Source organism: Solanum verrucosum, unplaced genomic scaffold (assembly GCF_900185275.1).
Source record: "Solanum verrucosum unplaced genomic scaffold, falcon-dt-bn FXZP01000137.1, whole genome shotgun sequence".
NCBI lineage: Eukaryota > Viridiplantae > Streptophyta > Magnoliopsida > Solanales > Solanaceae > Solanum > Solanum verrucosum.
The window spans coordinates 1,214,814-1,227,901 of NW_026020405.1; the positions used below are offsets into that span (position 1 = coordinate 1,214,814).

At 29.9% G+C, this 13,088-nt stretch overlaps 2 protein-coding genes across 3 annotated transcripts in view; both read left to right on the forward strand.

Moving 5' to 3' along the window:
* The window catches only part of LOC125840365 (high mobility group B protein 1-like), a 285,818-nt gene that overhangs the window by 10,029 nt on the left and 262,701 nt on the right, over positions 1 to 13,088 (forward strand). The gene's annotated exons all lie outside the window — the stretch shown is intronic.
* LOC125840317 (uncharacterized) lies at positions 6,794 to 8,708 on the forward strand. Its single transcript, XM_049519276.1, has 3 exons — positions 6,794 to 7,279; positions 7,419 to 7,963; positions 8,039 to 8,708. Exons 1-3 carry the CDS (start codon positions 6,794 to 6,796, stop codon positions 8,706 to 8,708), a joined length of 1,701 nt encoding a protein of 566 aa, XP_049375233.1.

The window sequence follows — 13,088 nt, forward strand, 5'->3', positions numbered from 1 at the left end:
GTCTCTTGAGGCATTACTAATATCTTGCCTCTTCTCACCGTCATGAAAATTTCCAATCGCACCCTTTTCACTACATGGAGAACTATTTTGATTAGTCGGGGAAAGGCTCCGATTACTAGTTGAATTTTTGTGTGCAACCAATGTCCAATTTTTAGTTGCATTCTTGGTTTCAACTTGCAAAATATGCTGCCCAGAATTTTCAACATCTTCAACATCAGAAGTATCCATTAGTTTGTGTCCTGAATTCATTATTTTTTTGCCTGAACCAACTCGCGGCGCATCAACCCCAATTCTTGGTGTTTTCCCTTTGTTTTCGGTAGTTGTTTGAACACCAATATTACTTGTAACAATATCCATTGAGTGTGCACGATTTTACTCAGAAGTGACAGCAACCAACTGTCGATCTAAAGAAGTAGCTTTACTTTGATCGACATCTACAACCTTTCTTTTTCATTTAGTGTTTCTCTTGCATCACCTTGATACTTTTCACTATCGATAGTACCTTTTGAAGCAACTAGTATCATCAATTTATTTGTTATTTTGATTTCTTTTCGAGATAAAACGACAACTATCTTCATCATGACCTTGGTGCTTACAATAATTGCAATACAAAGGTAGATTATCATATACAATCTCCTGAAAAACCTCGATTAACTTACCAGATTTTCCATCCACAAACTGCAATCTTATACGATTTGGAAGTTTTTCCATTAGATCAAGTATAACCTTGACCCTATCTGTGCTAGGTCTTGATTTGATTTGAGTAACTTTATCTATAACTATTGATTTCCCAACTACCGATGTTATAGACAACAGAGACTTCTTTACAAACAAATTTGGAGATAAGTTCGGTAAAGAAATCCAAACCACAGCTAATGTCGTTTCCTCCTTAGGATTATATCCAATGGACCATGGAAAAACTCTACATTAGTGCTCCTCTCCATTGTAGAAAAAATAATTAACTGAACGAGATAAAGCTAGTACATAATCTTCATATTGATCAAATCTCAACAAAATTTGTCTTGGGACAAGTAAGCCAATTAAACAATTGCCCTTGGTACCAAGATGTTTCGGTAAAATTGACCTTAATACCTTCAAATCTGGCGCACCATGGGATAATTTAAACATCACTGCTTGATGCAATCTCTCTTCAATCATAAAGTCTTGTCTTTCCTCCATTGAAAACTTGATAGTAGGTTCTCCATGAATTATTTCGATTGATTTTGCGATTGTTTTTTAGTTAATTAGAGCAGATTGTTTAGGATTTATAGTATTGAAATTAAAAAAGGTGGCGTATGTGGTGGTTTGGGGTGGTGGGGCGGGCTGGACAACCTCGAAAGGAGGTCGTCCAGTGGCCATAGCTGCCATGAGAGCTGCGCAGCTGCTGGCTAGGCTTTCCTTTTAGTTTATGGGTTTAATTTTTTTTTTGATGAGATATTGATTCTTTATTTTCATTGAAATGAAAAGTTACCTCCAAATTTGTAGTCAAATGTGAAATTTTATCACCAAATTATGCACCATCTCGGAAATCAAATCACTTTCTCTAATTTCAATTTCTCTTCTTCTCTAAAAATGTAATACCTCCATTTCTAAGTCTCTCCTTCTCCTTCTTCGCCAAGAGTGAGAATGGAGAGAATGAAAAATCGAAAAAGAAAAAGATGACAAAAAATATGAAAAATTGACCAAAGAACTAAAGCAAAATAATTGAAAATAGGAGGAGGTAGGACACGCATAGTACACATGTTTATTTACCGGTGAATAGCTCAATATCATAATACGATTTTCAATGCTATTGGTACAACTTTGTAGAGTTGTGTCGGTACTTCGCCTTGTTGGCTTATATATAATTGTAATGCCTACCATTATTTAGGATGATTCGATAGATTTTTCACTTTTATGTTATTTCTCATTACTTTGGTTTGTTTTTTTTTTTCATAAGATGAGTGTCTTGGGTATCCACCACTCTACTTCCAATGTAGTGGTAAGATCTTCATAAATTTTTTCCCCACTTTATGAGATAACACTGATATGCTGTTGTTATTATTCTTAATCATTGTTGTATGATAGTATTTTTTTGAATTAATACCAAGTGAGTATAATACATTGAAAAAGTGGATCTTCAATTCTAAATATGAAAAGTGAGTTTAAATCAAATAGTTATTATTTAAAAACTTGAAACATTAGAAAATCAGAACCGTTGCAAAATGAATTTCATAGATATGTTGTTGTTTTAATATATATTGTTTGACATGTGAGTTTAAATCAAATGGGTGTTGTTGAAAACACTTGAAGCATTAACAAGCCACTATTATTGCAAAATGATTTTGTTAGACATGTAATTGCTATAACAAATTGATGATTGAGATTTTCTTATGATAACTAATACATGTATAACTAAACTCTGGATAACTAAATCTACATAACTAATATTCATATTATTAATACCTGCATAATTCTATTCAGCCACCAAACGACTCCCCAGTACATGACCTCTTACTGAAACTTTGCTTAGCAAGGGAGGAGTTAGCTATAATATGAGAAAAGTTAAAAATGGACTTCAATTAGATTTTGAATTTTAACATAAAACAAAAAAAATAATACTAAATCGTATTTTTTACTAAATTATGTTATTATCTTATCAATATTAATAAAACCATTTATTCTCTTATTATATAAGAGGGAGTTTATGATGGGACATTGTGATGTCCAATCATAAACTCCCTATATAATATATAATATATAATATAATAAATCATTTTTTCTACTATATAATATATATTTATTTTTCTACTATAAGGGAGTTTATATAATATATAATAATATAATATAATAAATCATTTACAAATGACTTAAAATATTTCATATTTAAAGGATATATAATAAAATAGGTTCACTCTCAAAATTCTATCCGAGTCACATATATTGGGACAGAAAAAATAACATATATCATTTTAAAATTACCAAAAAAAGTATTATAAATAATAATAATTAACAACTTAAAATATCTTAAAGACATTTTAAAATGGTTAATTTTGTAATTGTAATTCTACTATTATATAAGAGGGAGTTTATCATGGGACATTCTATGTGTCCCATCATAAACTCCCTATATAATATATAATATAATAAATCATTTTTTCTACTATATAATATATATAATATATATTTATTTTTCTACTATATAATAAAAGGGATTTTATATAATATATAATATCATAATAAAACCCCTTTTATTATATAGTAGAAATAAATATAATATATATATATATATATATATATATATATATATATATATATATATAATATAATAAATCATTTACAACTGACTTAAAATATTTAATATTTAAAAGATATATAATAAAATAGGTTGACTCTCAAAATTCTATCCGGGTCACATATATTGGGACAGAAAAAATAACATATATCATTTCAAAATTATCAAAAAAGTATTATAAATAATAATAATTAACAACTTAAAATATCTGAAAGACATTTTAAAAGGGTTAATTTTGTAAGTTTATCCATATCACATAAATTAGGACAAAATGACCAGCAATGTAAGTTATTTGAAAGTTACATAAAAATATTATAAATCACAATAATTAATAACTTAGAACATTTTTTTTTTAAATGCAAATTTCGATGACTCTTCAAATTTCATTTGTGTCACATAAATTGAGACAACAAAAATAACATATATTGCGTCCATTTTAATTTATTTGTCTTAATTTTTTTTATATTTAAAAATTGCGTAAAAATACTATAAATCATGATAATTGACAACATAAAATATTTCAAAAATAAATACATATAAAAAAATTCGATTAATTCTTGAAATTAATCTATCGTTAAAAATTATGTATAAAATACAATAAATCGTGATTTTGACCACTTAAAATATTTATTAAAAAAATAGAAAAAATTAATTGACTGATTGTTAAAATTAATCTATCAATGTCACATAAAATGAGACAAAAGTAGTAATATGTATTGTTTAATGTGAAATTATTGAAAACTACGTAAAATGTATTATAAATGTTAACAATTAACAACATTTGATTGAATCTTGAAATTTTATCAATGCTACATACATTGAGACAAGTGGAGTAATATATATTAAGTATTTAAAAATTACGTACAACCATATTGCTTTCTGTAGGCTTCGAATTATCGTGGTCATTTTTTAGGCTGATACAAGTTTTGTACTTTTTTTTTTAATATTATAAATCGCAATAATTAATAATTTAAAATATTTTTAAAAATATATTTAAAATTTAGTTGGTTTCGGGAATTTTATTTATACTATATAAAATGGGACAAATGAAGCAACATATATCATTTACAAATGACTTAAAAAACATTAAAAATTACAATAATTACCAATTTAAAATATTTAAAAGCTATATAATAAAATAGGTTCACTCTCAGAATTCTTTCAAGCACACATATATTAGGACAGAAAAAATAACACATATCATTTTAAAATTACCAAAAAAGTATTATAAATAATAATAATTAACAACTTAAAATATCTTAAAGACATTTTAAAAGGGTTAATTTTGTAATTTTATCCATATCACATAAATTAGGACAAAGTGACCAGTAATGTTGGTTATTTGAAAGTTACATCAAAATATTATAATCACAATAATTAATAACTTAAAACATTTTTTAAAAAAAAATTAAAATTTGGATGACTCTCCAAAGTTTATTTGTGTGACATAAATTGAGACAACAAAAATAACATATATTGGGTCCATTTTAATTTATTTGTCTTATTTTTTTTTGGGTTTTTTATATTTAAAAAATGCGTAAAAATATTATAAATCATGATAATTGACAACATAAAATATGTTTTGAAAAAAAATACAAAAAATTCCACTCATTCTTTAAGTGAATCTATCGTAAAAATACTATAAATTATGATAATTGACAACATAAAATATTTCAAAAATGTTGTATGTGGATAGTCTTATTGTGACTTGAATAACGTCAAATAAAGTACAAGTTTGTGATAAAAAAACTTATTCCTTTATCCACGCAAACAATCGCTTCAAAATCTCCGTTATTAGCCCTAAAACATACCATTTATATTATTGGGCCCGTGCCCGTGCATAGCACGGGCAACATTACCTAGTTTATATATAAATCTTCTAAAAATATAGTATTATTTTTTTCCAATTAGGCCCTCAAATTTCGGGAAAATTAATTAAGGGTTATAGAAAAGTTTCAAAATTAGGGATTGGTGACTCAAGTTTTAATTATTGAGTAGGGGTGACAATTTTTAAATTAAGAATTAAGGGATTGCATTTTTTATCCCTAAGTTTTTTTATTTAAACTTTAGTCCATCTTATATAAAATCCTAAATAATAAGAAATGGAGGGAAAAAAAGTGTACCAACGGCTCAGTTTTTCCTTTTCTCTCTTGCTTATTCTTCCATTGTTGCTGCTCTTCTTCTTCATTCTTCTTCTCCATCATCATTCTTCTTATTCTTCTTCTTCTTCTTCTTGTTCATCACCATCTTCTTCTGGTTGTTCATCACTTTTTTCTTCTTCAGTTGATAATCACATTGTACTGCTGCTTTCAGACGAATTTTCATTCATATATCATTGCACACTACATCATAGGTGATTTTGGTAAGTACACTAATGATTTTTACTCTAATTTTTTATTTTGATAGTTTGAGTGTTTCTTCAAAATTTTACAGTCGCGTACCCAACATGTAAGTCATCTATTGCAACAGATAGATTACCTGTTGGATACATATTACAGTATCATGTCAAGCTGGGATTGAACCAGAAGTTTCTCCCAACAGATAAGTCATTTATTGCAATTGATGTGTCATCTGCTGCACCAGATGACTCGTCTGCTGCAACAGAGGGCTTACCTGTTGGATACGTATTACAATATCAGACTAAGCTGGGAAAGAACTAGAAGCTTGTCACAATAGATGAGCCATTTATTGTAACATATGAGTCATTTGCTGCACCAGACGACTCATCTGTTGCAACAAATGGCTTAACCGTTGAATACATGTTACAGTACTAGGCCAAACTAGGACAAAATCAGAAATTTGTCCAAACAGATAAGTCATATATTGCAACATATCAATTACATGTTTCAACAAATCAATTACTTGTTGCAACAAATGACTCATCTGTTACAACAATTGACTTACATGTTGGATAAAGTTCTGGTTCTGGACATGTATCCAACAAGTGAATTATCAGTTGCAACAAGTGAATCATCTGCTGCAACGGATGACCTACTTGTTGCAATAGATGATTGACTTGTTGGGATAATGATTGTGCATATGATTTTTAACTGTATATAGCCACTCAACTTTACTATACAATCATTTTTAAATATTTTTAATAAATTCCTTTAGGTACCATTAATGGAAGAATCAATAACAATAGCTGTTGATTGTTATGGTGAATGGATTGTGAAAAACAATCGATTTATTTGGCGTTGGAAGGTTGGTGACATGTCAGAGTCAATATTGATGACCGTTCAAAGGGATATTTTGTATAATGATTTTGTGAACTCAATCATTAGCTATTGTGGACTAAATTGTCAACCAAATGATCTTGTCATCAGTTACATGCACAAGTCTTTTGAAAATCAGAGGGTCCTGCCTTTTAAGAAAAGCAATCAACTTCGTTTGAGTGCTTATTTGAGTGATGCAACTCTGTCCGTTTTAAGGGTGTACGTTGTTGAAAAATCGATAGAGAATGAAAATGTAGGATAAGACCAACAAAATCTGTTAAATGATGAATTGAATGAGATGAACATGAATATTCTAGATGATGAGATTGGACATGATGTGGAGGAGGACCAGACACCTACACTTATTGTTGATGTAGGGGACAGTTCTCAGTTAAAACAGTTGAACAATCTTCAATATGATGAGACAGGTTTTTACATAGGAATGACATTCAAGAACAAAGACGAACTAGTCACTTCATTGCATATTGCTTGCTTGAAAAAAGATTTCAGACTTGCAAAGGTGATTAATTCGCGTAGTGTGTATTGTTTTAAATGCGCATATCCAGAGTGCAAGTGGTGGTTGAGGGCTGTGAAATTCAAAAGTTCTGACAGATTTTGTATTAAAATTTATAAAAAGTATCACACATGTGGTTCAGAGCATATTACGAGTCATAATCCACATGCCACAGCAAAAGTCCTTGGTAAATACTTCAAAAATAGCTTTCCTAATGGTAAAGGTCCATCTACAAGAGATATGACCAATAAACTCCGTACAGAATTGGGTTGTAAGGTGAGTTATTGGAAGATATATAAGGGTAGGGAGATTGCAAAGTCTTTGGTTAGGGGAACACATGAGCACGGGTATGGAGTGCTTGATGCATACCGTTATATGCTTGAGTCCGCAAATCCAGGAAGTAACGGCATTGTAGGTTGATGAAAATGGAAAGTTCAAGTACTTTTTTGTAGCATATGCGGCTTGGATTCAAGGTTTTCAACAATTGAGAAAAGTCATAGCCGTTGATGGGACATTCTTGAAGAGCAAGTATGAAGGAGTTTTACTATCGGCGGTGGCGCAAGATGCAGAGAATCATATTTTTCCAGTGGCTTTTTGTGTAGTGGATAAAGAATGTGATGCCTCATATCAATATTTTTTTGAACAAATGAGAAGTTATGTAGATTATACCGATGAGCTGTGTATAATTTCTGATAGGCATTCAAGTATTCGAAAGATGGTTCCAATTGTGTATCCATCAGCTCATTATGGTTGTTGCATGAGGCACCTTGGAGAAAATATTCGAAACAATTTTCACAATGCAAAGGTCGTATCTCATTTTTATAATGCAGCGAAAGCGTACAATAAAGTTGAGTTCTATGACCATTTCAATCAAATAAGGGATATGGTACCCAAAGTAGCCGAACATCTCGAATCAATTGGATTTCATAGATGGAGCAGGGCATTTTGCCCGGGAAATAGGTACAATATTATATATTGAGTATCTTGTTTAAGTTTAATATAATTATATATCTTATTAAGTTATTTTTTTTATAGGTATAATATTATGACCTCAAACATTGCTGAATCCGTGAATGCAATGTTTGAAGTTGAAAGAGAATTTCCTATCATCGCTTTGTTTGACGAAATAAATATGAGATTTGCAAAATTATTTCACGAAAGGCGTATGGAGTTGGTCAACTCACCAAACATATTTGTTCCTTCAATGGAAAAACAAATATCAAAGAATATCAATTTGGGAAATAAGTTATTGGCCCATCAAATAGCCAATTACAAGTTTAGTATCAACGGTCATGGTGATGTTGCCACGATCGATCTTCAAAGAAGAATGTGCACATGTAGAGTTTTTGACTTGGACAAAATACCTTGTCCACATGCTATGGCAGTGCTTCGATCCCAATATGGTGCACATTTTGGAAATCAGATCTATGAGTACTCGTCTTCATATTATTCGGTGGAAAAATACATAATTGAATATTGTGAGGAAATTAATCCGGTGCCTCCTAAAGATTCTTGGATTGTTCCTTTGGAGATATTGGAGAGAGAAATACCTCATCCATATGTTGACCCAAGCAAACCGGGAAGAAGGCGAACAAAGAGGAGGCGTGGAGTCGGGGAATCATTTCCAACAAGAAAAAATAAGTGTTTAATATGTAAAAATATTGGACACAAGAGAACAACATGCCCGGTTCGAAATGCTTCATAATTATTGTAATAGTGAAATAACTATTTTGTACTTAGTTATGAATATGATAATTGTAATTCATTTTGGCTAATTTTGTATGTTCAGACTTATAATATACAATATACTAGTTATGCTCATTCGTTGCAACAAACTTTACATATTTTGCATTAGATGCATTATTTATTGCATTATTTATTGCAATACATAATCCATCTGTTGAAAATAATCAAATAAATATGATTGTCTGTTGCAACAATTATAGGAATCAGTTACAACAAATATCTAATATGTATTATCTGTTGCAATAGATGACTCATCCGATGGAAATAATCAAGCATATATACTCATCTGTTGCAATATATGAGCATCAGTTGCAACAGATGAGCATATATGTTTGATCATTTTCAATTGACTTTATATTTTTTTGATATGAAATGCTTCATTAGTCCATAATTAGTGATAAATAAAGTTTTTTAATTATAATTATCTTTTAATTAATAAGTTCAATTACATTATAGAGTAATTACATGATCAACTAACTGTATTCGTCTTAATTAAAGTGATCAATTGATTATTTTGATATGAAATGCTTCATTAGACCATAATTAGTGATAAATAAAGTTATTTAATTATAATTACATTTCAGTTATAAGTTTAATTATAATCTCAATGCATTATAGAGTAATTACATGATCAACTAACTGTATTCGTCTTAAATAAAATGATCAATTGATTATTTTGATATGAAATGCTTCATTAACCCATAATTAGTGATAAATAAAATTATTTAATTATAATTACATTTCAGTTATAAGTTTAATTATAATCTCAATGCATTATAGATTAATTACATGATCAGCTAACTGTATTCGTCTTAAATAAAGTGATCAATTGATTATTTTGATATGAAATGCTTCTTTAACCCATAATTAGTGATAAATGAAGTTCAATTATAAGTTCAATTACAATAGATAACCTATCTATTGCAATAAATAACACATCTGTTGAAAATAATCAAATAAATATGATCATTTGTTGCAACAAATATCGAAATCTGTTACAACAAATGTCTAATATGTATTATCTGTTGCAATAGATAATCCATCCATTGAAAATAATCAAGCATATATGTTCATTTGTTGCAATGGATGATTCATCAGTTGCAACAAATGAATTACGACATTTTATAACCTGTTGCAACATATGTTTCAATAGTATAATTTAACTTTTTACAAATCTAAAAATAAAATAGAATTCATGATAAAATAACTGAACATCTATATAATATAAAATATTATCATCGGCAATTACAAAATATGATTAACTAAACATGTTAAGTGTTCATGAATTACAATTCATATAAAAATTTTCAGCTTACAAAATAGAATTCATGATAAAATAACTGGACATCTATTAAATATAAGATATTGTCATCAGCAATTACAAAATATCAGGTTCTTCACCTTACAAAATATGACTTCAACAATTCAGATCATCTACAACTTCTGCTGCTCTTCTATGGCTTCTGAAGATGACTCAACATTGCAAGGAAGGGGAGTAGTTGCAATTTGTTGTCTTTTTTTCATATTTGATAATATCTTGGAAATTGATGGAATAACACCTCTCTTAGATATCAATTTCTTAACAGCACTAGTAAGAGCATCAAGAGACTTCTTCACATCTTCACCAGTAGATATTAACTTACCCTCTTTGTTTTTGTATTCTTCACATTTACATGCAGAACATGAGCTAGAAGAAGGATCAAAATATGTGGTATGTCCACTGAAAGGGGTGAATCCACCATATATACCACCATCATCATCAACATGCTCACCACCACTTTTAGCACCAACATCACCAATATCAACATCAATATTAACATCAACATTAACATCTAATGCAACATCATCAGCATCACCAGAAACAATAGGTGCTTCACTTCTGATCGTTGTTGCTCCAGCCAATGCTTTTTTTATTAGATCCACTATAGGGTCTGATTTAGTGTCAATAATTTCTAGAGTTAAAAAGAATGGCATTTGCAACTCTTGCTCTGTGGGAACAAGCCATGGATGTAGAATTTATAATAAAAAATAACTTATATTAAAACTAATCTATAAGTTATAATAGATAAAATATTTATTGTAATATTTACCTATATATTTTATTTCTAACAGATGACCCATATGTTGCAATAGATGAGCCATCTATTGGAAGAAAACAAAACAGTAGTAAATGATCATTTTTTTATACAACAGATGACTCATATGTTGCAGCAGATAGGTCATCTGTTGGAAGTAAGCAAAACAGCAGCAAGCTATTGAGATTTCGTCCAATAGACGACTCATTTATTGCAACAAATCGGTAAGTTGTTGGACGAAAGCAAAACAGTAAAAAAAGATTGAGATTTTATCCAATATATGACCTATCTGTTGTAATAAATAGGTAAGCTGTTGGACGAAAGCAAAACAACAAAAAAAAGATTTAGATTTTGTCCAATATATGACCTATTTGTTGCAACAAATAGGTCATCTGTTGAACCTAAATAAAATAGCAACAAATGATAAAGTTTTCATCCAATAAATGACACATCTATTGCAACAGATCAGTCATTTGTTGGACAAAATCAAAACAGTAGCAAACTGTTATGTTTTCTTCCAACAGATGACCCATCTATTGCAATAAATGATTATAGATGAGTCATATATTGGGAGAAAACTAAACGAAAGCAAAACAGATAATCAGTTAATTTAAATAAATATTATTCTATGGAAGACTTACTATATCATGAAGAGGATCGAAGAGATCAACAAAATTTATTTTTGGGTTGTTCTTGGAAGACAATCACCTAAGAAACCTTGGCTGAGAAATTACTTTCGAGTAATCATTGAATTGCTTCAAATGCCCAAGCCTAAAAATATAAAGATGATGAAAGTAAACATTTAAAATAATTATTCAATAACACAGATAAATAAAATACTAAAATTAGAGGTGAAGTTTACCATGAAAGCCCAAGGAAAGCCATATAAATTGTTAGTCTTCGGTGATAACTTTGACATCAAATACTCGACAGTCAAGAAATAACTATTATTACCCCATGGGTAATTATTGAATGCATCCAAATCTTGAGCAAGCACAAACAAACTAAGATCTATGACATTGTTGATGTCTTTAGCCCATAAAATGGCATGCACAAACCAAACTAAGCACAATCGCTCTTTGTGCTTCTTTAAAACCTTTTTGCTTTGGAGATCTTCTATCAAATCTTTGGCTTTATAACTAGGTCCAATAATAGCCAACAACTCATTTTCATTACTTAGTTTTTCTTTGCCTTTGTTGGTTTTGGTGTTGACTGTCTTGACTGGCTTTTTACCTTTCTTGCCAACCTTGACTGATTTAGATATCTTTTTTTCTCTTGGCTTTCTTAAGCGTGCAACTTTAGGAAGAGGTTCAGAAGGAGAATGACATCTCAGTCCAGTCACTATGGCAAATTCTTTCATGCCAAAAACAAACTGGCATGCCACAGTAGTTTATCCAAATCTCATCCATTTTCTTGTTCTTATTCTCCAAAGCATCATCATCAGCTCCCTTATACTTGATCCTGCGCTTGAGAAGATCATACACCATGCTCATTTGAAAATGTGCATTGTTAGCCTTCGGCAGATAAAAAAAGTATCCAAAACAGCTAGACTTAAAGAAATCCTCCAACTTTTCATTCATCAATATCGTTCTAAAAGCATCAAATTTGGCACCCATGGCTGATTTTACAACAAAATCACCTGTCAAATTTGTAGGGTCATCTATAGGCATCTCTACCTGAAACTTGTCAATATTAAAATTTTTGACAACATCTTGATCTCCTTCCTCACTTTCAGTATCATCTCCTTCATCACTTTCATTTTCATCTCCATCCTCTTCATCTCCTTCCTCACTTTCAGTATCATCTCCTTCATCACTTTCATTTTCATCTCCATCCTCTTCATCTCCTTCCTCACTTTCTTTTTCACCTTCCTCCTTATCTTCTTTATCATTTTTAGTTTCTTCATCATCTCCATCTTCATAATTTATTTCCTTTTCTTCGTCATTTTTATTTTTATCTACCTCCTCTACAATTTTCATATTTTCATTTTGTTTCTGTACAACAAGTTCTTCCAATGTTGTTTGTACTTTAGCTACTTTACTTGATTTATCAAAGACTGATTCACTTGTTTTTCTTTTGGAAGCCATTTTTCTACAAATAGAAAAAATGAAAAATTTATAATCAATTGTGCATCATTAAAAAAAGATAGCAATAAATTTAATAAATCCAATATAATATAATATTCTATAGATAATTCATTTGTTGCAACAAATAACCCATCTGTTGTAACAAATATGTCATCTATTGCAACAGGGGAGGCCCTA

Bases quoted from the DNA above. Each gene is read 5' to 3' on its own strand.
- LOC125840317 (XM_049519276.1), top strand. From the start codon at position 6,794: ATGAATATTCTAGATGATGAGATTGGACATGATGTGGAGGAGGACCAG. The intron at 7,280-7,418 runs GTGAGTTATTGG...ACGGCATTGTAG, and splicing joins GTACAGAATTGGGTTGTAAG to GTTGATGAAAATGGAAAGTT. The intron at 7,964-8,038 runs GTACAATATTAT...TTTTTTTTATAG, and splicing joins GCATTTTGCCCGGGAAATAG to GTATAATATTATGACCTCAA.